General features: G+C 37.0%; 3 protein-coding genes and 1 long non-coding RNA gene across 6 annotated transcripts; 2 read left to right on the top strand and 2 right to left on the bottom strand.

Moving 5' to 3' along the window:
- Positions 1 to 256: 256 nt before the first annotated feature.
- On the top strand, positions 257 to 1981 carry LOC139808159 (uncharacterized; the record flags this gene model as incomplete). Its single annotated transcript, XM_071769817.1, has 2 exons — positions 257 to 1630; positions 1706 to 1981. Coding segments are annotated over 2 exons (1650 nt in total), but the record flags the coding sequence as incomplete, so codon positions are not given.
- Positions 1982 to 2231: 250 nt separating this feature from the next.
- Positions 2232 to 6767, top strand: LOC139808357 (insulin-like growth factor-binding protein-related protein 1). Its single transcript, XM_071770247.1, has 5 exons — positions 2232 to 3509; positions 3861 to 4062; positions 5778 to 6081; positions 6340 to 6505; positions 6626 to 6767. The coding sequence occupies exons 1-5, from the start codon at positions 3352 to 3354 to the stop codon at positions 6648 to 6650; spliced, it is 855 nt and encodes a 284-aa protein (XP_071626348.1). The 5' UTR covers positions 2232 to 3351; the 3' UTR covers positions 6651 to 6767.
- LOC139808358 (uncharacterized) lies at positions 4716 to 6476 on the bottom strand. The gene is made up of 3 exons (XR_011730845.1): positions 6269 to 6476; positions 5847 to 6051; positions 4716 to 5406 (listed from the first exon to the last, which is right to left on the bottom strand). It is a non-coding gene; the product is annotated as an uncharacterized lncRNA (long non-coding RNA).
- Positions 6766 to 25952, bottom strand: Prom (prominin). Of its 3 annotated transcripts, none has more exons than XM_071770245.1 (17): positions 25790 to 25946; positions 24531 to 24911; positions 23833 to 23888; positions 23432 to 23607; positions 22724 to 22911; positions 19538 to 19633; positions 16892 to 17094; positions 15481 to 15616; positions 10885 to 11055; positions 10359 to 10377; positions 9408 to 9602; positions 8780 to 9002; positions 7911 to 8210; positions 7649 to 7807; positions 7150 to 7283; positions 7025 to 7069; positions 6766 to 6905 (listed from the first exon to the last, which is right to left on the bottom strand). In XM_071770245.1, the coding sequence occupies exons 1-17, from the start codon at positions 25824 to 25826 to the stop codon at positions 6875 to 6877; spliced, it is 2550 nt and encodes an 849-aa protein (XP_071626346.1). In that variant the 5' UTR covers positions 25827 to 25946; the 3' UTR covers positions 6766 to 6874. The 3 variants fall into 3 exon arrangements, with proteins under 3 accessions (XP_071626346.1, XP_071626345.1, XP_071626347.1); XM_071770244.1 differs by having other exon boundaries at positions 10359 to 10458; positions 25790 to 25945; XM_071770246.1 differs by lacking the exons at positions 15481 to 15616; positions 16892 to 17094 and having other exon boundaries at positions 10359 to 10458; positions 25790 to 25952.
- Between the last annotated feature and the right edge of the window lie 331 nt (positions 25953 to 26283).

Raw genomic sequence — 26283 nt, 5'->3', positions numbered from 1 at the left:
TAATTCAAGCGCGGTTAGTTGGCGTACTCGATTTATGTAAATTAGTATAGTATAGTTAGAAGTAGGCGAGCGTTTCAAAGTTTCTTAATTATTCGGTAAAATTCGTAAAGTTGGCCAAACTAATTTGTATACAGACTTTAATGGCACAGTAATTGGGACGTTTAAAATGTTAAACGTTTAAAATGCGACCTAAACTTGACTGCTGTAACTTTAATGTATACGCGCGGCCATTACGTGTTCGTTACATTTATCTTGACGCGATTTAAAAGACGCCGTCGTGTTACGTTGCAATTTTCACAAAGGGACAGCATTTTTAAGACGCCGATTCCGGCAGCTATACGGTTCGCGCGATAAGTTCGCGCCTCGCTTTGTAACTGTCGTCAGATTCCTCTATCTTCGACAGAAATGCTGTGGGAGCCGTCGTTTAGCGGGCGGGGCAAGCAAATCGGAAGTGGCACCGGCAGATAAATCGCCATCACCCGAATCTCTGAAACGGGAAGCGGGCGGTGGTTGCCCGCCGCCAAACTGTAGCCGTCCATCGACCCGCTATAACTCTCCCATGAACGCGGATTGCGCGTCGACCGCTTCGTCTTGCTGCCCCTCGCAATGCAGATATCCTCAAGCTTCGCCGCATCGGGCGTCCGACTGTCTTCAGCCCTGTGCCCGGAAATCTATCCTGAAAAAACGCAGCTGTTGCCAGTGTAATAATGCGAGTCGCTGCTGCCTGTGCCAACCGATGCCACGCGGCTGTAACTGCCCGCCGCCGATTCAGGTGGACGCGCGCGCTGCTCACGAGTGCTCCTGCGACTGTCCGTCCAGCCCGGAATGCGCCTGTCCACCCAGCGAACGAAGATTCCCAAAAACGACGGCCAAGTGTCCCAACGCGCGTCTCTGCTGTCCGTCCCCTCGATTACCGCCGACTCCCAAGTGTTACTGCCCGCGTTGTCAGCCGTGTCCGCCGCCACCCTGCGGTCCATGCACGTCCGCCAAGTGTCGACGACCCCTTCCACTCAAGGATCTATGCTCGCCGTGTCCATCCTGCCCACCTTGTCGGCCGGTTTCGACCGCTTCGCCTTGTCGTGTTACTCCGACACCTTGCAGAAACCTGACGTTCTGCAACGAGCGTGGCGGTCGACCTTCCTCGCCCTGTACAGGTCAGTCTTGGCGTGGGATTACTGGCGATAGGAGCTCGGAGAGTAGCATCGGTAGTAAACAAAATGGCAATGAGATACGAGAGTTACACAATAGGAAAGATCGTGACTGTTGTTACGCGGATTGCATTGGATCCGAGATTGAATCCAAATACACCGATAAAAATCGCAATTTGACGCTAAACGAGGGATATACGCATCAGAATTTAGAGTCAAAGACGTTTATTAATTTGTCAGAGACCACAAATCCTTCGAAGTCTGTCGATCCCGATTCGTACGTGTCGGAGGAAAGAGATGAGACTGCTTTTGAAAATGCAGCGGAGGCTCTTGAAGAATGTACCATCGAAAAATCTTCGAAGGATTCTTGGTACACTTCACCTACCCCCGCTTCGTCCAACAGCGGTACGGAGCCCGATTATTATGCATTTCAGGAGGAATATCCGCCCACTGGCAGAAACGTGTCTGGAAATCTTGTTTTGGCAAGATTATCGAGTCGTATAAAATCATTTAGTCGGGTAAAGAATTTATACGAATAAAACGCTGCTTCGACGTAGCGTGTTATTCTTCGCGAAGCTCCGCAGGCACGTGTTGAACCGTTGGCGGGGGTTTCAATAAGCATCCTGGCAACCACACCGACACGTGGGATCGACAGACAACGTAGGAATGGTGGAGCCTTGAGGGAAGATACGACAGATGCTCGTAGTTTACCTTGGGAAAATCGCGTAATACGATTGAACGCGTTTCAAAACTACCGTCTTCTACGATTCGCGACTGTTCAATCTTCCTCACCTACGTCGTCTAGCGAGGAACTTACCCGTTTCACCCCGTAAATCAAAATTACCGTTCGGGTTTGTTATATTTTAAAGTAATCAACGATAAATAGAAACGAGAAAATTGTGAATTTAAATTTCGAGAGAATATTTATCTATAAGATATTTCTATAATTAATACAGAGAAAAGCTATTAATTAGTTTAAGTATTTTAAATAAATTTAGACAATTTCAAAAATTGATGAGCTAGTCAATCATTTGTCGATCATTTTGATGATCAATAAGCTCTCTTTTTCTCTACAGAGATGTCATTAAAAAAAATAGATTTTACAAAAATTTTAATATATTTTATGCAAGTACATCTAATTTTATAATGTTTAACATTTTATATTTTATATTTTAAACAAATTTACTTATGTGGCTCATTAAAAAATGGAGGCATTATTATAAAATTACAAACTTTTTAGTTATGTCAATTTTAACAACATACACATTTGAGATTCACAGAAAAATAAATCTATATATATGTTCCAAAAATTTTGAAGAACTCAGGAAATCTGTTTTGTTAATTTAGTTGTGTAATATGCTAGAGACTGATGTTGACTCTACCTTATGTTATCACCAAAGGACCAATGTGACACGTGGTGTGGTGCATCCAGTAGGTGTCAGCTGCACGTCGGAGGGAACATTGAGCGCATATGCGCATACAAATGAAAAGAAGAGCGTGAGTGCATGCTGCGATGTGTTTTCTAATCTTGGTGGCATCGGCTATTCGACTCTCGTACCAAGCCCGTTGGCACTAATATCCTTCGCTCTACTGATTCTTCTAGCCGTTACCTGGTCCTCCGGTTCAGCCTTTTACCGTCGTTACTTGTTACGCAAGAGAATTTGCTGGAAATATCTGAGATTATAATTATGTGAAATTCTCTTGAGCTTGTGACATAATAAAACAGAATAAAAAATTTGATGAACCAAAATCCACGCATATATAAGTAAGCGAAAACTTGTACGTAACTCTAGAAAGTTGCAATCTAAGTTAGCACGAAATATAAACTTGGTCAATAGCCTGTAAGCTACGCTTTGTTCCAAATACGAAACTCATGTTACAATGCAATACACATCGAATGTAAAACAATGTGTAACGATAAATAAATGATATATCAACGAATGCATCGAACCGCCCAGGAGAGAATATTAATTTTAACAATATAGATTTATTTTACCATATTTTAGGATATTTTTTCGGCGATTTATATCTATAAGATACAAATAATTGATTATTAAATAAAATATCTCGTAAAGTATGTATAGCGGTAACTCCCTTACGAACATTTTCTTTTTCAATATACGCGATATATACGCTTCAACCTCCCCCATCACACCGGGAGTGACATAGCGAATGACGCTCGCGCTTTCTGTCAGTCGGCAAAATGACGTGCCGGAGAGCGTTTCCGTTCACGTTTTTGACGGTGTTGGTGTTCTGTGCAACATTCCGACGAGGTGCTCCTGCTGTCGCAGGAACTATCGAAAATAAGAGTGTCACTGAGAAAGCGCAACCAGAGGGTTGCATTGAGTGTGGATATTACAGGTACACGCGGTCGCAGAAAAAACTGGATATAATCGAAGACTGTAGCGTAATATAAAGGAATTGTAGATGTTTGCAGAGGAAATAATGATTCAGCATTAAGAATGCCTTATCTAAAGTTTCAATTTTTCTGTGTATATATCCATTTATATTTTTTTCTTAATTTATATTACAGAATTATAATTTAGGAAGAAAAGTGGTACTCTTTTGAAATAATTTTTAAAATAATTTTAAGGAAGTATCTCATTTTTCTTCTTAAATTATAACTATAAACTTAAAAGTAAGCCCTATGGCCCTAAGTTTATATAGGTAGACATCATAATATATTTTTTACTGTTCATTGTACGTATATAGATGTCCAGAGAATTCTGGAAAATGCTTGCTGGGCTCGGTACCTGATCCTTGTGGATGTTGTCCGGAGACCGGTTTGTGCGCCCGTCTCCTTGGCGAACCATGCTGGAACGTGAGCATCCCTCTTTTATCTTCAAAGAGCCGTAACGACGGATACTGCGCAAGAAATTATCTATGCGAGTTGCGCTCCGATCTACAAGAAACGGTACGGTACGAAACGCAGTTCGTGCTTACAAAAGTTGAATGAGATCTTTAAGCACACGATTAATTTTATTTTAATATTTAATATTCGAGAAGCAAAATTTATAAAGTCGTTCTCCACAATACCGCGAAGAATATGCATGTCGTGAATGTGTTTTGCATCATTTCTGAAATTTTCAATTTAGTTGCGTAGATTCTAGAATTTGTTGCTTGTTATTTGTTTGTTCATTTGAACATAACTGTATATTATTTACATTATTGAACTTTATATTATTGAATTATCGAATTTTAAAGAAGGACTCGGTACACATATACCTATGTACGACAACTGTTTTGATCACGTGTTTGGATCGTGTACAGTTTTTCATTAGTGTAGTGAAACGATCGTCCAACAGTAACTTACACGAATGTGCGTGGTATTGTCGCTGACAACACTTAATGTAATCGTCCAGTATATTAGTATAGAATTTAGTCTGAAAGTTAATTTAAACAAAAACAATACGACATTCCACCAGTTGTTTTATCACAGATTTATTATTTATTATATATCTATTTGCTTTCAATAAATTTTGCATGTATATAATTTACAAGTTGTCGTAATAGAGTCCTTTAAAGAGCGGATTCCTTTAAAGAACATTCGTTGAATTTGCACGAAGCTAAGAAAGCGAGTCATCGCGGGCGATATTTATCACCTCCGTAAGTGATAAATTCACTTTCCTAATTAGATTTAAGGGGATCACGTTCTAGATCACTCGGTCTCAATGAGCTCGGTAATGAGAGCTCCGGCTTTCTGGGTTAGTTCGACACAAAAATGGGAATCGCGCGTCATTGCGCAAACGATATCTAACGTAGACCCGCGTATATCATCCACCCACTGTGCTACGTTGTCAGTCAGATCTAACGTAGCTCCAAGATTGCAGCCACCGGCGACTTACGGTCGCTGACCCGCTCCGCGCTGGCCTTTTCGCATCTAATTTCGTCTTGTGCACCGTGGGCCGTGATCGCATTGTGAGAATATATGCGCACACACGTCATGCAATCAAACAATCAGGCAGACCGTTTATGATAGACGCGGGCTGGATAAGAATACTTTTCGCTATATGGTCTTAAAGGGGGTAGGAGCCGTATTTAAATAGCCAGAACATCTTTCAAAGGTCGTTCCGGGTAACTGCATAAATACCTAATCATTTTTACATCAACTACTTAATTACATTGAACTCTACATTAAACTATTTAAACGATCACTAATTATTTTCCTTAAGCGAGCTATCTATGAAGACAATTCGCGCGAAGTCTGTTTGTGGTGTTTGTGCCAGTTCCATAGAAATTCTCAGGATATAGCGAAGACCTGCTGGCACACAAAGTACCTTTTTACCAACTACAAACGATTTAACTTCTCCGTAGTAAAATGGGAAAATTGTTTTGTCTCTAAATATCAAATAATAGCCATTTTCTGTCTGTAAAGTGGGAAAACAGTAGCAATAAGAAAAATGGCGATAAAAACGTCTTAAGATCAATCCAGACAAACTTGCATAGGTGCATGAGCATATGCATAAAGAAATGGATTGGTCTATTTCCTTATGCACATGTATATGGACCAATCAATTCTTTTATGCTTATGTTTATGCGCGCTATGCAAGTTTGTCTGGATAGACCTTTATAGTATAGGGTGACGATGCATGTAATTAACAGAAACGAACAGATTGAATTTTTATGCAGGATTCTCCGGAAGCAACCTGCGTCTGTATGGAACAGAGCCCGGCGTGCGGTAGCAATAACGAAACTTACCCGACGCCGTGCGCATTGCACGAAGAAGCGATGAAACTCAGGAACTCATCTTCCTTGAGGTTGCAACACCTCGGTCCTTGTGAAAGTAGACCTTGGATTCTGTCAACTTTGGAAGATGTTGTCTCATCCTTTGGTCAACGTGTCGCACTCAATTGCGAGGCAAAGGGCTTCCCTGTGCCGGATATCTTTTGGGAATTTCATTCGGCTGATGGGAGAAGAGTGATAAAATTGCCAGGTAAAATGATACAATATTAATAGTATTGAAGTAAAATATTTTGCAAAATATTTTTTGCGCTGCGCGGATTAAAATATACAAATTAATCAAATTGTTCTACATATAATTGATAGAATGTCGGAAAAACAAGATTAAAATACATCTGGCAATAGCATTTAATAGTATTTAAGTTTGTCTTAAAACTTACGCGTTATGTATTGCTGAATAATTATACAAATATGACATGTTACAGAATTTAGTAATTTGTTTTATTCATAGGAGAGGAGCACGAAGCGACAGTACATACGAGCGAGGGCCCAGAGCCCCTTATGCGAACATCTTGGATGCAATTGGCTCGGCTGGATGAAAAACACATTGGGATGTATCATTGTATTGCTAACAATTCCGTAGGAGAAGCAAGCATGTCTTCGTTCGTGTCCATGCAGTGAGATTGTACTTTTATTTTGTGAGACTATCTTTCTGTGTGTACGAATACAACGAAAAAGAAAACGACCAAACTAATACATTTGAAAGGTTTATTATTATTTTTTTTTTTAACAAACAGACGCATGAAGAATTCTTCGCACTAATGACACTATTCGGAGAGATCAAGTAGACTTCATAAAAATGTATAAACGGCAGTTAACTTTTAGAAATCTGCTTGCGATAAGTTAGATACAAGTAAAACTTATTTTGTATACTTATCTATACTTGAAGCTTCTTCGATGTTTTTGCTATATTAAATTTCGATGCTATATTAACTTTTTTCTGAGTCTGCCTGCAACGCGAAGTCCTCGTCCTTCGTCCTCGTTTGTTACCAATCGTTTTGTGGCGGTGGCGGAGGGCTAAAATATATACAGTTATAAATATAATTTTATTAATAAAACATAATTTTATAACACACTTTAAATATATTGTAATTATCTAAATACAAGATAAAAAGAAGATATTAATATCAATTTACTCTGGCATCTGCCACGTTCTATCGTCATCCGAGTTGAGACTTGCACTAAAGAAAGATATATTTTTATTTTTATAGTTTGTTTTGAATCCTGTAATTTGTTAATTAATTAAAAATGGGATACTAACGCTCTTGTTGACAGTAGGGTAGCATCTTCTACGAATCGAGACGGTTTCCTGTATACCAGTGACAAAATATGAGCCGTTGGTGTGCCGACTATCATGACGATTACGCATATGAACGTAGCAAACCAGAAACCGTTCTAAAAACACAGACGTGTAAGAAATTTTATGACAAATGCGAGATTATTTACTGCATTAGTTATTCATGCCATTGAATATTTGTTTTTTCTTTCGTTCTTTTATTTATATATACTTAAATTATTTAATATTTAATTTATACATAATAATTAAAAGGATCTCGCTCGTGTGTTTCAAACAATAAAAAAACAAGGGCCAATAAACAAGGAAATAGTAGATGTCAAAAATGTGAAAGTTTATTTCAATCAATCAGATCAATTCAATTTGATTGATTGAAATAAACTTTTAAATTTGACATCTACTATTTGCTCGGTTATTGGCCTTTGTTTTTCCATTGCTTAATTTATACATATTTAATTACACATACAAAAGGGCTTAAAATGTGAGCACATAGTAAATATCTCAGTCCTTCTAAAATGTCCCACAAGGGTCGACACTTAGATACTTCCGTGGTTATCTCAGAGAATACGTGAGTCCGCCATTGATCTAGGTAATTCGATAGTCGGTCCATGTATAATTTTGTTTTCTGCAAACAATTATTAAACGATGAATTTCAATAGTCTGTGATGTTTTTTGTTTCTGAATTTCTTTTAATCTGCAAAGAAGAAATTTTCAACACCATTATTCACCAATTGAGCAATCTTCTCTCCCTGATGATCTATATAATATTGTATTGTCCTCAGATGTGAAATCGATTGATTGACTTGACGCCAAAGAGGTTGCACTTGTAACTCAAGAACAGCAAGGCGATAGACCAGATCGTCTTGTAATTTCATTAGCGGTTTCACTCGGCGCAATGTTAGATCCCGCATTGTTGTCCCGATGCTTTGCAGTTCCTTGGCAGTACTTCGATCCTGGAGCTGACGGGATACATTGTCCAGTTGGTCGGACAATGTACTTATATCTTTACTCAGAATCGGCCCTTGAATCTACGAGAGAATATAAAATAGCAGTTGAAATTATCGGGAAATAAAAGAGTCGATTTCCCGCAAAATATATTCTTCTCTGCCAAATTTTGCAACTAAAAGTATCATCAAAATAAAACAATAGGAAAGCTATGTTAATTATGTGAATAATTTGCATATACAAAAGATTATAAGATATTAAAATCAATGTACATGTGTGCGTTATGCACTTGATGAATTAGCGTAGTTATGCGTAGCTAAATAGACTTTAATTAGTAGTGCCTTTAAACCATATAATCACGGAAATAACTCGCTGTGAAATCCGTGTCGTTTATCATAGTAGCCGTCTAGCATCACGTAGTGATGCAGCTGCGCAATTTGTTACTTTCCTTCAATGCCAGTGGATTTTTCCGTCAAAAAAATTCTTCAAAGCTTGAGTAATTTCGAGCTTTAATCAAGTTATTAAAATCTAGTAAAAACTTTTGCTTTTATCTTAAAATACAAAGGCTTTGTTGTTCACTTGGAAGAACATAAGAATAAAAAGTTGAAGTATATCTAACGTAACAAATAAACGTTTATAAATGAATAGGTACCATAATTCTATGCGCGGTGAGGTTCAAACCACAAGCATATAAGAGATCCTGAAGACGTTGTCGTAAATTCGGCGTTAATATTTGTAGGCCCTTCAAATCGACTTTGACATTTGAGATTGCTCTAGACAGGCCTGGCCATGCCCAATGCGCAGTCAAATGTTCCAGTTTCATCACGTTTTCCAGGCCGAAGGCGGGATAAGCTGCCTCGTTGTTTCGACATTTTCTGCAAATAAATATTGCAGTTGAAAGCCGTAACACACATTGCAACCATTCGCTATGTCTGTATGTTACAGCCTGAGGGATATATATGATAAAAAATATATAAATAAAAATATATAATTTACATTCAAACTGCAATCTATACTCAAACTATGTTTTATATAAATTTTTATTATACTCAATGGTGCCATGTTTTCATTAAAATTTGTGGAATATTATATTTCAAACAATAAAAAAAAATTCATTTTATTGAAAATATAATTGCGATATTGATTAAAAAAATATATGTATTTTTTAATCAATAACTCTTTTAATAGTATCCAGTTTGTAATTTTCAATACAACCTATGTTTGAGGTTGAATATCATAAAGCTTTATTTATTTAGCTTGATTAAGATAATGGAATTTACTCAAAGAGCTCCTTGAGAGGAATTGTGAGTCTTCTTCCTAAAAACATTCGAGTTTCCAGCACAACTTCTATAGTACGATAGTCAGGATCGTACAGCGGTCGACATATCAACATTTCTGTATGGCTGGCGATGCCCAAAGCGACCATGAATACTGCCCATAGTGTAATCGAGACGAAACAGCTCGTGGCCACACCACTGAAATCCGATCGACACACTCAATCTGGCGATCCGTTTTATTAGATCCATAAGATCTATTACCTCCGATCAAGTTCTCTGTTGTCAGAGCTCACTAAATGATAATTTATTATAATATAAATATTTATATTTACGTTGCAATATTGTCTTCTGTATGATAAATACCTGCTGCCATGTGATAAGACATCTAGTAATAAATTATGTTATCTTATATTTATATATAGTAGTTCGTCTCTTTTAACAAGATTAGAAAAGTAATAAATAATACCACAGTATTATTAAGTATCAATAACACAATATTTTCATAAATCTCGACTAAGGTTGGTCGAAAAAATATGTATCTTATAGAAAAGATTATTTAAGAGAGATATATATATATATAATACGCAACTTGCGAGCTTGTTTTATCATATCATTTTGCATACTATAATATTATTGAAAATGTTACTGTTAGTATAATATACAGGAGTAAAGTGCATAAGTGAAGTAGTATGTGTATATTACAATATCCTCTCTATACGCTATGTTGATGTTACTCAATAATTTTACAGCTACTAATATTTCTTTCACGATTACAATAAATAAAATAATTATTATACAAATCTTCGTGTTATACAATTACGACGATTATAGCATAAGGTATAAAAAATATCAAACCTCTAATATGACACTCTGCAATAATAACAAGGATGCTACTGAAAGTATAACAGAATTTTCTGCTTCTACTATGATTTATACGAATTTCATAATACTTGCCACAAAAGAGTTGGACGCACTTTATTTTCGGATGATCCGCAGCGACAACATAAAGCTCCAATCAGTAATGAAAAAACCGGTAAAATGCATAGAGCACTAGCTGCACATGTCACAAATAAATAAAACATTATATTATATTCCATCAGCTACGTGCTCTGAGTCTTAAAAAATATGTTCTGTTATATTGATGTTATTTTACTGTTTCTTTTTGTACTTAATTTGTTGTATGTAAATCATTACTCTTATTTTTTATGCACATTTTATTATATAAATGGCGGGGAAGGGGGGATTCGAATAAATAGTCCTAAATTCTATTTAAAACGTGAAACGATAAAATACAAATGTATTTTATTTTGTCAAAATTTTCACGTAGAAAAATGTATATAACTTTAATGTTATTGAGTTATCTTCTTAAATCCGTTACTCACTTGAAAATGGTTCATACGATTTCCGTGATCATTTTCAAAATACCAACGCGGTAAATAACAGGAAAATGTGCAATGTAATCTTGAAAAATTTTACGTACCTATTCCGACGATCCATCTGATATGCTCAAAAGCAATAACATGAGGTACAACGTAATCCGTGATGTTTCTCGCAGAATCCAGCTGCTTTGAAAGTTCGAAATTGTTCGTTTCCGGAGTGCGCGTTTGATCGACAATCCTGGCACGTGCTGCATCGATCTCGCGTCGAATCTCTATGGAAATATAGAGAATCTTTTTACTTGTTACTTCATAATTTTCGCTATTCTTTATATCATATCATGAATGTCTTCGTAAAGAAAAGATATATATCCCAATACGTTAAATTGATGATATACCTAATCTTTAATATTAAAGCCATTAATTCCATTAATTTTATCTCTAATGTAAAGTTATATAAACTTTGTGAGATCTGTGAAAGTTACAATTAACATAATTACTGCGTCAAATATAATAACGAGAGTCTCAAGATAATTCGGTAATACTTCTCATAATATTATATTTTACTGTTCCGCGAGGATAATTAAGTTTCTCAAGTAGTAATTTTCACATCATCTGATAATATTATTAAGACAATAGAAGACAGATAGTGAATAACTCAATTGCAATATCTTACTCTTCTTAAAAAGAAGTGCAAGTTATACTACTTACAGTCAATTCTACACGACGGAATTTTACATCAAAATCATTTGATCGTTTATCTTATATACTAACACATAGAATACATTATTCTAACGGCAAACTTTCTTCGTAATAATCCGGAGTCTTCATCGAGCGAATGTACAGAAACTGCTTGGTAACAACCTGCGATCGACAGACGTTGAGCTTGTTCGACTTTATCGTCACAGCAATGGGACGAACCTTTACAAATTTTTTTTGCGACTTTTCTTTTCACGTAGTAATATTAATGCGATATGGATTTCGCATTAGATGCCGACCGTCACCTCTCTATCGGATCTGTCTGTCGATGGATGGCGGCGGGCGACAAGCATTATTGGTCGATGGCGAGTTGAGGGAAGTCGACAGGAGTACAAGTCCACGTCGTTTCGGTTCATCAGCATTCCAGCGTTGTAGCATCCATCATCCCAGGTTCCTTCGGAAATCTTCTCAATTTTCTTTATTAATAATTTCCTTTAAAGCATTCTTATGCTTTATTAATCGAAAAAGCAATGTCCATCCTTCAACAACACGGACTTCTTACAGCATGCTTAATGTCACCTCTATTATTTGCGAATATTTCAAAATATAAAGCTGGCAAATATACGTGTTTATCCAATATATGCAATTATTTTATTCATCGCAGGTATTTAATAAAGAAATAATAAATTGTGATAGACAATTTGTAATACTGTCATTCAAACCAGACTGCTGCGTGCCAGTAAAAACTAGTTATAAATAAAAAAAATAAAAAAAACAGAAAAGAATTTAGAGTTCGAGAAAAAAGATAAATACATATATAATTTTGATTGCATGGAAATTCCTTTAAACTGATTTAATTTAACTTTTCAATTTTATTCTGCGCCTTTAGAATTTCATCTAAAAATGATATAGAGTATTTCGATTTTCAGATATCTACACTAGTAAAAAACGGATTAATATTTATAAATATATAATATAAGATTATACGTGCACCAAACACACACTCACACACATATACATATATATGTATATATACACATTTAAAACACGTATTACATTTTTACATATTATAAATTCTTTTTCAAATTTATCTTATTATACATTTGCAAAGCACACATGTCGGCATCTAATAAAACAGCAAGTAGAATAGATCCGTGATATTGTCCGACGCGACAAGCCGTCAACGCGTGACTCTCTTAGCATCAATCACCGATCCCATCGCGAAAGTTTATACGGGTGTCTCGAGAAAGATATATAGCATGATCGCGGGGTTCACGAAGATGTTTGCTCGAAGCATTTACCGCATTTCGTTTGTCTATTAAGGATAAAGTCTCCTGACTCTCCCTTTTCCGCCGCACGGTCTCGTGCTCATCGCACTCCGGGGCAGAAACGCTGACGCGAAATTCCCCTCGGCCCGTGACGAAATATCGTTTATACAGTGAGGCGTGGAAAAAGAGCAGGAAGAGTGCGTAAAAACTGCTATTGAGAAACGCGACGTTCCGCGCTAAACGACTTCGTTTAAAGAGTAGAGAAGAATATAGAGGAAAGGGGAATCTTTTAAAAAGATGATTCATGCATGCGAATTTTATAAGCTTCTCTTTATCAGGCTAAAAATTTTGTAGGTATAATTCCAAATGCACGCGACACATAACATTTATGGGAAATAATCCATACATTTAAATATTGACCATATTATTGGTTGCTATATAGAGAAAAAAATTTTAATATTTTTTAAATTATTATAAATAGAATACCTTCAGGCAGTGACCAGAAATTTTATTTTATATTTTTATTATAGCTTTTGTAATTGTAAATTATTCTTGGAATAATCCTCCATTTGGAAATAATCCATTGCGACGAATATGTATTCGGGATATTTTACGCTGGAAATTCATGCGTGTTCTATCCGCAGAATTAATACATGCGTTACATATTTCTTGGAAGCTGTCAACATTTCGGAAGACTTAAGCTTTGAATCTGAAATAAGATATTCTTTATAAAGCTTGGCGAAAGCTGTACTATATACGTTCTTACGTGCTTTGAAGATGATTGAAAGATGATAAAGAATTAATGTCCGAGGGATTCTAGTCTTCGTAATGCGCAAACAAATTATACGTAAATATATAAATTTTGTTAATGTAAGAAAAACATAAACACACATGTTGCATTTGCATTAACTTTTTTTTTCGATTGCATCGATTCAGAGTATTTTAATTATCAGAACATCAAAATGCACTTTCCCAGAACTAACAAGTTTGTGTTTTCTCAACTTCGTTCGCGATAAAACGTGATCTGGCTCAGTCTGGTTTGTTTACTTTCCTTCAAACTTATAATATGCCTTAAATATATCACGGTTCCTAGCATGATGTATAGACAAGGATACATAGTATAGATAAAGGAGAATATCGAAGAAGAACACTCAGCGGAGATAACGTGAACGTTATGAATCTACAAAAAGATATTTTCTTCGGAACTTTGCTTTTTCATTGCATCTCTGCTTCTTCGATATTGACTTTATGTCGAAATATTGTTTGTGAAATATCACGTAAAGTGGTTAAAAAAAAAAAAAAGATTTTGGAAGTTTGATATTGTCTGCTTCAAAGTAGCATTTCAAACATTTATAATCGGATCCTCCATACACACACACACATATAATATGAAAAATCTATTTTTAACATTCTTTGTTCTATCAAAGTCAGCTTTCCTCGCCGTTATTCCCTCTGCAAAAGTTTTCAAGTTATACGAAACGCACTGATATTAGTGTTTAAAGTACTCCGAGAGTTTGCTGCAAAATGTTGAAACAAGTATATGCATTTCTATACGCCTGTGCACCTGCACGATAGAAATAATTCTCGCGCCGCAAAACCTATCAGACTTATTTTCTTCGAAACTCCGTAAGACTTCATTCTTTAAGGCAGTCGAAATACGCAAGACGCATTTCGCGCAGAGACCAATCAGACCAAGATCTATCGACATTTGCTATGGTTTAATCGCGGCGAATGTTACTTCCATATTCCCGCGTTTCTTTTTTTTCGCTCTCCTCTTCTATTATTTGCAGCTGTAGATTGCGTTTCTTCTTGATTGCCGCTCGAATTTGATGGGAACTGACACGTTTGTTCGTACAATACTGAGAAATTAATCAGAAGCTAACGGACATTTTAGTATTGTAATTATTATAAGTTTTCAAGTTTTAATTATTAAATTAAAATTCAAATTATTAAAAAATTATTATATTATATTATATATAATTATATTGTATTAGTAATTATATATAAAATTATCAAAATCCAGGCTTCATTATTATTACGTAATTAAACGTAAATCATTATAAAAATAACATAAAATATTAAAATAAAATATTAATAAATTAAATTTATATCAAGGAAAAATTTTTACAGTGTTAATTAAACAACATGTAAGTACAAGAAAGTACTAGAAACTTGGAATGTGTATCCAGTATATCTTCGCGTTTGTAAATTATGCGAGTTATGCCGTGAAATAATAATTGTTCGTGTCATTTGTTAGTTTGCCAGTGGAACGTTGTTAGCCATTTATCCAGCTTAATTCGCATCATCTCGCGTAACATCCACAGAAACCTGGCAGTGACGGTACTAATTTAGCTTTCTTCGAGAACGCGAGCTCTTCGGCGAAGTTTCTACGCTCAAGTGCCGTTGCGATCTCCGCGTGGCGTCGCGTGTGCCATAACGTCATATACATAATACATGGCATCAATGTCAGAAACTTTTCTGTCGCTATATAGCACATCACTTTCTTCCGTCTCCTACCTCCTTCCCGCATTCGACCTTTTCTTAGTCAAATAGCTGCATGCTCAACTAAATTTTGTAGAGTCCACATTCTCCGCGCGAATTCTCCGAACGCACGTTCGGCTCGGCTGCAATTGGTTTGTATCGAAAAAAGCTCCCTATCGAAAATGCGGGTCTCGTGGCTTTTTTCCGATATAATATCAATTCGGGGAATGGAACCGTGAATATTCTACCTACGGTTGCGAGCATCCAGCGTGATCCGAGCGATGTGATGCGGTACGTGGAGGTATTCCCCGCGAACTTGACGTCCCGCTTCCGTCAAATTTTCCCGACTGGTACTCCGTAGACGCAGAAGACGATCGTCTCTTAGTAGCTGCAATAGAAAATATAGAGGGTATCTCAAAAGCAAAACGACTTTTAGTAACAGATCTAGTGGCAGCTTTGAAGTTCGTACATTTTAAGATAAAGATAAAGAAGTTTTGTTAATATCTTTTGCTATAAACAATTTATCTCTTTTAATTAAAATTTTTCTATTTTGCTATTAAAATTTGACTTGTTTATTCTGAAACTACCGATATAAAGACAGACAAGAATGGAGTTACTCATACGGAGAGTAAAGAATGCATCGATATTAAATCGGCGGTGGAACGAATTGTCTGAAATAGTAAATTTAATATTTTTCACGAAGTAACGGACTTTTGTAAAACAATGCGAAGGCAGTGTGATTTTAAGAAACAAATAAAGTTGTGCATTTTTCACTAATAGGAATTTATCGAGGTAAATCTCTATAACTTGGAAAAACTTCGGAACATTGAATAGATGATAAATCGAGATGGAGAAGCGGAAGTTGCGCGAGAAAAACATTTGCTATTATTGTGTAACGTAGTTGCATTCATTTAATAACAATGAGAAACATATGGGTGCACTTGAATCTGGAAGTGTATTACTTATTATATGTATTCGCATGTACGTACATGCAAGGAGGTATGTAAAAAGGTGTGCAAGGAGGCTTCGTGACTAACGAAAGATGGAGAGACCCTTGAAAAGTTTCCGGTGCGCAGTACTTTGATACAAGTTGTCGATTTAAGCAATCATTTTTCAATTTAATATTTTTCAAATGTCAAGTTTTTCAAATGTGTAACAAATTAAATTGATAAGTGACACTAAAAATACTGTACTAAAATATAAACATTACTATTGCTATAAAACTCACACAATTACAGTGCATAATATATGTAATTAAATAATGAAAAATGTGAAGTAAGCAGAGGGAAAAATGAAACCTATTAGAATAGAAACACATGTAAAACATTTTAATTCAGTCACGCGTAAACGTCGAAAGAGAAGGAGAGAGAGAGAAAGAGAGTAGTTTTAATTAAAATTTTGAGAGATAATGCAAGATAAATATCGTTATAGCTCTTAAATTATACAAACGTTAACCACTGTAATTTTAATTGTTTATTAAATAAATGCATTTTATCCTTCAGTATTTATTTTACTATATTTTCATTGCTTCATATAAATAAAATGGAGAACCATAATGAAAATGTTGCCGCGAATCGAATCGTTTATCCCGACCGTTTATCCCGACCGAGCGAACCCCGGAATGCGTTAGCCCGAACGAACGTCAATCGTAAAGTTTATTCACCCGTTCTATCCGTAGATCCAGGCGAATCCCCGAAGAGTCAATGACAGCACAAAGAGAACGATCTGGACCCGAGCATGCTCTCACCGCACCTTCCAAGTCCCGCCGTATCTCGTCCGTTTCCCTACTCAATTCCAATCCGAGTTCGTGAGCTCTCTCACCCTCCCTGAGCAAAGATTCGGTTCTGACGGATAACTCTTGCGTCGCTGAAACGTGCGATACGATATCATTAACGATGTGTAAAGCCTGTATTCACTTGTTCTTACCTTCGTTTGCCTAACACCTTTACCAGAAACTAGTGCAGAAATCATCTAAGTTTACAGAAAATCGAACTCTGCATCTGGATAATATCTGGCTCAATTTATTACAGAATTGAGTGCCACTAGCATCGACACTTAATGAACGCGGAATATTTGTTTCTTAATTAGAGATAAACTTTGGATGTCATCGTGTGAAAGATACAAACCTACTATACCGCTGATGTAAAGTCTTCGTTCTAATTAAATAACTATCTACATTTATCTTCGTCCGCGTCTGATAATAACTCACATCGATGGACTTAATAATCTTGGAACGAACTTTCAACATACTGGATGCTCGAGTAAGCTATCAAACTATTAGCCGCGACAACCAAAAGTAATAACGCACGGTATAACGAAGCAATTTATAAGACGCCGCTATATATTCGCTATTTACGTATTAGACTTTGTCTGCGCTGATGAGAAATATACTATAACGATATCACGTCTCCGAGCACTTGCCACAGTAACAGGTTTTCGTTACTTGAATTAATTCGCTATGAACGCACACCATCAAGAAAAGCGATCCTACAGTTTTGCCCCGTGGCTACATCTCCAGACGAAGTATACGGCGTGTGCTGCGAATTAATACATCATCGCAATACTGCGCAGAGAAAAGAAAGAGTTGAAGAAATCGTAATAATAAAAATAGTTATTATAGTTACACATATATACACATATATTATACATGTATCCATTATAACACGTAAAAGTATGTAGACGCTAACTAATAATACATTTGGAAATGTGAACATAATAATTATCATGCGACGACGGTTTGAATTGCAAAGTCTCTGAGAACTTCTTCTGTGCACATACAGTGGAAATTTTGTCTAATTAAAACTTTTTAGCTCGGATGGTGTGTGTGATTGTGCCTTTCTCATTTATGTTGGCTCAATATCGGCAGCCAACATAAATGAGTTATTTACTTCGACTTTTACTTAGTGTAGAGATTCATATATATATTTCCCGTTATCTCCAGCTATATTAAAGTCACATAACTTTTATTTTAATTGCTCGACAGGCTGTGCATACAAATTTATTGATAAAAACAAATCTTCCGCAGAATAAAACATAATTAATTTATTTCGAAAAACCATTTACTCTCGCGTGACTTTTATTAACATTTTCTTGTAAGCAAATGACGTATTACGAGTTTATTTTGGAACACCCGATACAGAGTACTAAGTATAGCGTGTAAGTATGATACACGTGTAGTGATTAGGCGAGGAGTTGCTCGAAAGGAGATGGCAAGAGTGAGAGGCCCGTAGTTGCGGTAGTGCCTCCTAATTTAGTTAGTACACTGTAACTTAGTACCGTGACTAAGTGACATTCCAGGTCGAGAAGGTCACTTAACGGCGGTGAGTACACTTGAAGACCGAATAACGTTACCAGAAACAACCTAAACCAGCGTGACGTCGGGTAAATTGGCAGTCCCAAAAGTAGCATGTTACATCTGTACGTTGCACAGGCATCTTAATTACATACGCTTGACTAACTAAACAGTATTAGATATTCAATAGCGTTGATATTGAATATACGAACGTGGGATACAAGCAAACTTAACGTAAGAAATGCATTAAGTTCGAAGTAATTAAAATCGGCGTCTTCCATTTCTACAAAAGCTATTCATTTAGAGAGTTAATAAACTTTGCATATAAACGTGACTCGATACGCGCGACTCTTATTCTATCGAAACGTGAAATCTTGAGTGATGAGTAAATGGCGCGACGAATGAATGTTCGCGTGATGCACTGCAGAATTCGATGAAACCACAGAAGTCGTTAGATTTATTGTGACCGCGATCCGTTCGTGAGGCAATGAGTGAACGACGTGGTCGCTCTTCCACACGAAAGGTATAATTCGACGTATAAATTATTATACGTAGGACGCGAGTACGTTGTGTAGATATTGCAGTTATGAATATGCAAACATTTCGGCGTACAGCCACCTTGCCATTCCGACAAATATTGGTACAGAATATTCGGCAATATCCATATCGGATATAGCGGTCGGAATAAAGGGCAACTAATTTCTCGCGTTACAGGATGTAGTAATAAGTTAAGAGAGCCTTTATCTATTTTAGGCTATCAATATATGCAGCTGCAAAATGCGAAATCCCAGTCCCGTAATTTCTTGCGGCTGAGTTTCGTGGAACAGATTACGATGCAAAATGCATTATTCCTAGCGTTTAGAAATTATTACCATTAATTACAGAAATTACATCCAGAAATTAAAAATAGCCGGAAAAATTGCGCTTGACATACGATTTTGACATTGTATGAAACTTTGCTTCCTATTTTTTTTTTATTAAAAAAAATTTATTATATGTTTTTATTATAGCTTTTACCATTTCCCAGGTCAACGAGCGCATCCAGTGCCACGTCAAGTCCAGTCTCGGCCGAGAGCTCGGCCTGCACAGGTTTGCCCAATAATTCCTCGACATCTGTAAAACACGAGCGAAATATTAGTGCGTGAGTCTCTCTGTTTTTAGTTAACAGATATATTCCATTAATATACAAATATCACACATGCATATACAAAAGATAAACGATGTCACAAGCATAGACCACTTAATATTCTGTAGGTCACTTTCGGTAATATATTGGCTGGCGTTCTATCAAAAAGATTTCCGCCGATCACAGTTCCGAAGGCCCGACAAAAGTGCGAAATCATTAGAATATTGAACGAGACCATAAAGAGCGGCGATGGGATGAACATTAAAAATGGGCTGTGATCGCCTCGGGCTAACGAACACGCGAAATTCATGTAGTATATAAACGCGAGCGACATTGTAAATCCCGTCACGTTGGTGCGTGGCTGTAATAATTTATCCGTCCTGTATCCGCGTCGGTTATCGCGATCTGATAGGAATTTTGGACCGGCGCAGGTGGTTTGATAATGCCGGTCTTTGACGGTAACACAAAATTTCTGATTTGAATTGATAACAATTAAAATGTATTCCCATTTCTTGTACGAGAGATTTGCATAGGATTTTCTGGCTAAGATAGATGACAGAAGATCAATATTCGCCGATAAACGCCGATAAACGCCGTGCATGGGTTTATAGCGACCAATACTTTGGAATCTCGAGTTTAATTTGTGGTATCGATCATGGGGATGTATGTGCGATACGGCAGGCTCTTATGATATACGTTTTCAGTATATAGACTTCGAAAGAAACGACGTAGTCACGTTGTCGATAAACCGTATCGTTGTCGTTCCACTTGGCGCACGGTACGTGATCTGAAATCAAGACGGGTTTGTATGCTTTGTGCTGGCCAACGTGCATAATGCCCGTGGTTGTATTGCACTAACGAGCTCAATTTGCTCGGGGCTAGTTAACGTGCCAGTGGCGATGGATCCATTACGCGACGATTATAGACTGTCAATAGCTTTCATTAGACACCTATGCGTCTCTCCGGTCGCGAGAAACGTCATTAGACGACGACACCGGACATCGGCACTTTGATAATTCATGCGTTCAGCGGCCCACATAACCGGAATTTGCTGAAGCGAATCGCATCGCAGAATCGCCGTGAAAGAAGTTTATATAAATATTTAAAAATGTTCCCAATTTGGAAGCAAGCTCAGTACGATGCGCTTAATGAGTTAATGGTCGGAATGTGTCTTCTTTTTCGTTCCATATCACGAGCTACAACAGAATATTATTTGATATATGATTCACCGTTTGGAAATAAAAGGTAGACCATCATCGCATTTATGCATTACAAAAATAAACGTGTGAAAGATTTATAGTCTTTCTGTCAGAAGTGGAAATTAAAGCACTTTGTTTTTCAAATAAAATGGAAATGGCGCAGTACCTAAAAAGTACGAAAGAGATGTTTGTGTCTAACACGGTGTTCTCTCTTTCGAATAAGATAGAATTATTCGAATTTATTCTAATTACCAAGATTAAATGCTTCCTTATCGCGTACACATGCTTTTTTCTCGCGCATTTCTTGCCGTGGACGCAAGCCAAATCAACTAAATCGTTATACCATTAACAGATGAATTTATCATGCAAATGAATCTATCATGAGCGCAAGCGAAATAAATGCAGAACATAAAATATTGCAAGCAGTCACATACCCTGCGAGAGAGAGAGAGAGAGAGGGAGAGAGAGAGAGAGAGAGCGGTTAAAAATATTCCAACCTGCCAGCAAATGCGTCAAACGTACATGATATACCGTAAATGTAAATGTATATATAATTCACAAGCGTTACACACCATTTAACTAAAAATATTTCTGGTTGCGGCATATGGCAAGAAATTACCCTGTGTCAGTGAATACCTTGATATTATGCATAAAATGAATAAAGATAATCAAACCGAACACACACACAAAAGTTTTTGAAAATATTGATATAATTTTATATTTGACTCCTTTGTTGAAGCTCATGAGCCACAAATATGAAAAATTCAATGATCTGATATTGCTCCTCATTACTTATGTATATTCTCATATTGCTGCATATTAACTCGTGTTTCGAAAATATTACACATTATTTAATTTTCTGTGCATTAGTTACTTAGTGATTTTTAATTTTAATAGTGATGTAAAAATTTAGTCTTAAAAATCTTATTAAAATTATAATAAAATTCATAATGTTTAAATATTGGATTTAAATGCGTCACTTTTATACTGGAGGCTCAAGTTGCTTAAGCTCTAGCAGTTTACCGCACTGTTAAATTGTTAAGCTATGTTAAACAGTTTGAGTCCGACCACATTTGCGGTCAAGTTTAAACATGCGATAGAATCGATTAAATTCGGCAACGTGCAGACGATTGTAACGTTAAACGCGGGCCTACAAATTTAGTGATAAAATTAGCCAGTTTGCGGCTTTCGTTCAAGAATCAAGTGCGGAGAGTCGCTTACAACCGAGCGCTATGTTGCATCAAAGTAAGCGAGCAATCGAACCGCAAGCGGTTCTCCGCACTCGACTCTACTCCGGAAATTAGTTAATTGGCCGCGAGTAGTATTTTCTATTGCCATTAGCGGTAACGAAAAATTCTTTTCTCTCTCAATAGAACGAAAGGATTTTTTCTCAAGGAAAAGCAAAAAAACTAGTGCAAAAAATATGTTATATTAAAATGCGAAAATGTTTTACAAAGATATTATAAATTTTTATTTAGCTCGTCCTTTAAGCATTTCGTGTATTATAGCGCTTAATAAAGATCTCGCATTATGGTCTCTATATATAATTTTAACGTTTCTTTCTTATTTTTTGCTTGTTTGTGCCTGTTAGGTACTTCTCACACGTCGGTCATAACGAGCGAAGGTAGAAAGTCTGGAAAACCAGCACATTTAAGACAGAACGCAATTATAGTAACTGGGTTATGTTCGTGTGCAACACGCTAACAGGAAAGAGCATTCGGTAAGCATCTCAGGCATGTTCATAGTTACGGCTATGGTTAAAAGTATAGTTTTGCACATTGTCTTCGTTGAACGCGATAAACTGATGCGCTCTTTTTGCCCGAAGGAACTTTCCCGCGTCGAGTGTCTTAATACTGTTAAAAAGAAAATTTCACTCACTGTCCAGATCCGCGAGGATCGCTTCGCTGGCCACGTCTAAACTTCTCGTGAGGCACTTTCGCAGCTGTGATGTGGTATCCGCGTGATAGTCCTTCAAATCCTGCAACGCCGTCTCTACTGTTATAGGGAGTTTTGCGATCCCGACTGCAACTGCCTCGTTGCATATTATCATTGTCACCATGCAAGACCTGAAAGCCACGCACTAAAGATTATGAATAACGCAGCGAATGCTTTGCTTTAGGTAAAAGGTTTTCCAACGTCGTAAGACGACTAATTGCCGACTTAAACCTCCTCTCTCTTCCAACTAACTTCATTTGTTCTCGACTCATATCGCTCTAATGTTAATATAGTGTTACAATTATTTAAATGCAAATGTATATCAAAAAATGATTAACATATTTGTGTACATATTTGATAGGTATTCTATAAATGTCAATTTTCTATCTTTCTATTAAAAATTATTAAAAACAAAACAAAGTAACTGTAATTTATATCAAGTGCAAAGTAATAAAGAAATCTTCCGTATTAATTTTAAAATCTTTTTGTAATCGTGGGAATTTTATAGTCGCTAAGTTCGCGACGATTATGTACTCGCGAAGTGTAATCAAGAAGGACAGAAGTATCAAGGAACACGGGTAGGGTTGGAAGTGAAGGTAATAAGTTTTCGGAGCGTCGTCTCTAAGAACGGAGAATCGTCATAGATCCTACCCGAGTATAAAGACGAGAACGGCGAGGAGAAATGCGAGAACACCGGGATGCCGTGGAGGTTTGTAATCCTCTCTGATTGGACGACAGGCGAGCCAAAGTTCCGTGCCAGGTATTATGCAGGCCAGTACGCAGCACATGCCTACTAAGCCCAAGAAAGCTGCTTCCACGTGCATAGACTGTAAAAGTAAGAATGATACTTTTGAGGAACTCTAGCAGCAATATTCGCGCGACGGTTAAAATCGTTGCACGTCGTAAGAAATTCTCTTCGAGAACTATGAAACGCTCGGAAATATCGGAGGTTCCGTCGCGAGGATCTAATGAAGACTTGCATTTTCTTTAATGATCCACTTCGTCGTTCGCCGGTTAAATATTTCTGAATTCTCAGCGTGATTTTGCCTTACCTCGGAGATCAATTTAGTAGTGCTTATGCGATTTTCCACGGCGTCCGCTAGTAAATCTGTAACGAGCGAGAAGAATTATAATCTTCTCTATGCATCGCTAATTGGAAGGAAAACGATAATAGTCTGATAGAGCCTGAGAACTCTATTAAGCTTTTAAATTACTTGCTAGACCTAGAACCCCTAGAACCATTAAACCATTGGATAAAATACGATAAAAATAAATTCGCACGTTGGGAATATGTTGTAATATTTGAGAAATAAATAAAAAGAATTTTGCTTCCTCTATACGATCGTATATGTGCCAATGATTATCGATCTGTTCTCATATAAATGTCACTCCATATACAAGTGAAAGATATCTTTTAATTGCGATTCGCAGCCATCTGTGAAAAATCAGTCATAGGAATAAAAACTATAAAAGTTCAAGGATTTAAACGAAGATACGTTTGACCGAACAGACGTTAAATGCATGAGTCATGGTTCGTAGCGTACGCTTTACACGTGCAAAATGTTGTACTTCTTTTTTTCTAGTTGAAACAGCTTGCGTATGAATTATTGATATAGCTAGACGCGTCGTAAAACGCTGATCATTTGATTCGAAAACGAATGTGTCGAGACGTACGTATTTTAAAATCTTATACGAGCTCGCTAAAAAGAGATTTCGCGAAAAAACATTTACGATCTCCATTAAACCGTACCAGCCGGTATGTCGTAAGGTTGCACGAAAGGCATGAACCCTCTGAGGAAATCGAAGGCGAACCATCCCTTATCAAGATGCAAACTCATCATCTTGTAACGCTCCTCCGTGGTGAATTTCGGGAACTTGAGTTTCGGTTTCTCGTCCCAGTCCTTGGGTAAGGTCAACGTCCTGGGATGCGACACGTTCGAGTTGTTCTTCGTACCGTCCACGAGCACGTCCGCCGTCATCGTGTCCGTCTCGCCCTCCCGTGCCTCGTTTCGGGAACGAAGAATGAGGAAGCTGTCGGTGGTCGAGCAATTGTTACTGCTCGGGGTCGAATCAGTTGAGACCGACTCTTGAAGCGTGTACGCCCTCGAGATTGCGACGAGCAAAAGAAATACTGCAAGTTTTAGAGAAGCGGATCTTACACAATGTTGTCGCCTTGCCGCTCGCGCGCAAATTGGAACGACGATAAAAATCCATTCGGCATTGACGATTTAGAAATGATGGCAATTATTTTAACATGTAGAATCAGAACAAACGAATCTGTTATCTCTCCAAGCGTTTCCAGCACGAACCTTGAGCGACTTTGCACGCTTTCTTATTTATTTTTAATATTATTCCACGATACTTGAAGTCGGATTGCATTGTTTCATGTTGCGTTTAAGTGGCGGTAAAACTGAAATTCCAACTAACGCTCTCCGGTATCATTCGCCGCTTTACATTCAGCTTAAATGAAGATAACGTTACGACAATGTTAAAAAGAGAATCTGCGCATTTAAAAAAAGTATAATACGATACGCGTTGCTTTTGTCTTTTAATAGTTTAACCGCGATGTTAAAACTGGCTACGTATAAGAAATTTTGTTTAACATTGTTGGCAAATTATCGCTGTAGAGATTTTCTCATTTTAATTTCACTTAATTTGTGACAAATTGCATTTCCTCATTGTGGCAATGCCCTTTAATATTCGGCGAATTCATTATGGTAGTGGCGTTCAAAATTAGATGGAGGACGTTTAAACATTACAACTGAAAATTACACAGCACAAGCGAGAGAGCTTTAAATCCTTATGAAACACTACAATCTCTGTCGACACAAGGCTCAAAATAGAATGTCGCTTCTTCTATTTACACTCCTTCACGTCAAACCTCTCTGAGAATGATAATTTCGAAGCGTTTCAACAAGAAGCGTCGTGACGCGGTATCTCTGCGAAAATTAGACCCGTATTTTGCACGACGGATGGAGAGACGGAAGCAAGATGTAAAAATGTTCATGCCTTGGATTACAGTCATTTTCCGCTGAGGCATCGCCATTTTCCGACGTTTTCCTCCATGCGATAATCGGCACTGACAACAGTCACGTCTTTATCGAATCGCAGTAGCAGGTAGACTGTCATTTCCAGCATTTGTAGAGGCTCCCGCGAAGCCTCGCAAGTGTATTGTGATGTTGTCGAACCCTACGGAGACAATAAGTTGGGGATTGACCGAGCAAGAAAAACGGTGTCACACAATACAGTATAAGATTAAGAAATTGTACAGAAACGCAACGATATATTTAATTTGGATTATGCCAAATTAAAAGAATAAAAACATGTTATAAAAGCTTTACGATAACGCACTGTGTTAACGTATTTGAAATAATATAAATTTTACAATATTCTTGGGAATAATTGCAAAATAAATAAATTAGTAAAGCAGAGTTGTTAAGTTGGCGGTAGTTTATAACATATCGTGCAAATTGCAGGAGCATTTATTCATCGAAAAATGTTTT

The sequence above is a fragment of the Temnothorax longispinosus genome, chromosome 2 (assembly GCF_030848805.1).
Source record: "Temnothorax longispinosus isolate EJ_2023e chromosome 2, Tlon_JGU_v1, whole genome shotgun sequence".
NCBI classification, from domain to species: Eukaryota; Metazoa; Arthropoda; class Insecta; order Hymenoptera; family Formicidae; genus Temnothorax; species Temnothorax longispinosus.
This window is presented reverse-complemented; position numbering and strand designations above follow the sequence as displayed.

Bases quoted from the DNA above. Each gene is read 5' to 3' on its own strand.
- LOC139808357 (XM_071770247.1), top strand. From the start codon at position 3,352: ATGACGTGCCGGAGAGCGTTTCCGTTCACGTTTTTGACGGTGTTGGTG. The intron at 3,510-3,860 runs GTACACGCGGTC...GTACGTATATAG, and splicing joins ATTGAGTGTGGATATTACAG to ATGTCCAGAGAATTCTGGAA. The intron at 6,082-6,339 runs GTAAAATGATAC...TTTTATTCATAG, and splicing joins AAGAGTGATAAAATTGCCAG to GAGAGGAGCACGAAGCGACA.
- Prom (XM_071770244.1), bottom strand. From the start codon at position 25,826: ATGGCGATGCCTCAGCGGAAAATGACTGTAATCCAAG. The intron at 22,912-23,431 runs GTAGGATCTATG...CGTGGCTTTCAG, and splicing joins GTTCTCGTCTTTATACTCGG to GTCTTGCATGGTGACAATGA. The intron at 7,284-7,648 runs GTATGTGTAATT...CTGTGTTTTTAG, and splicing joins CTCACATTTTAAGCCCTTTT to AACGGTTTCTGGTTTGCTAC.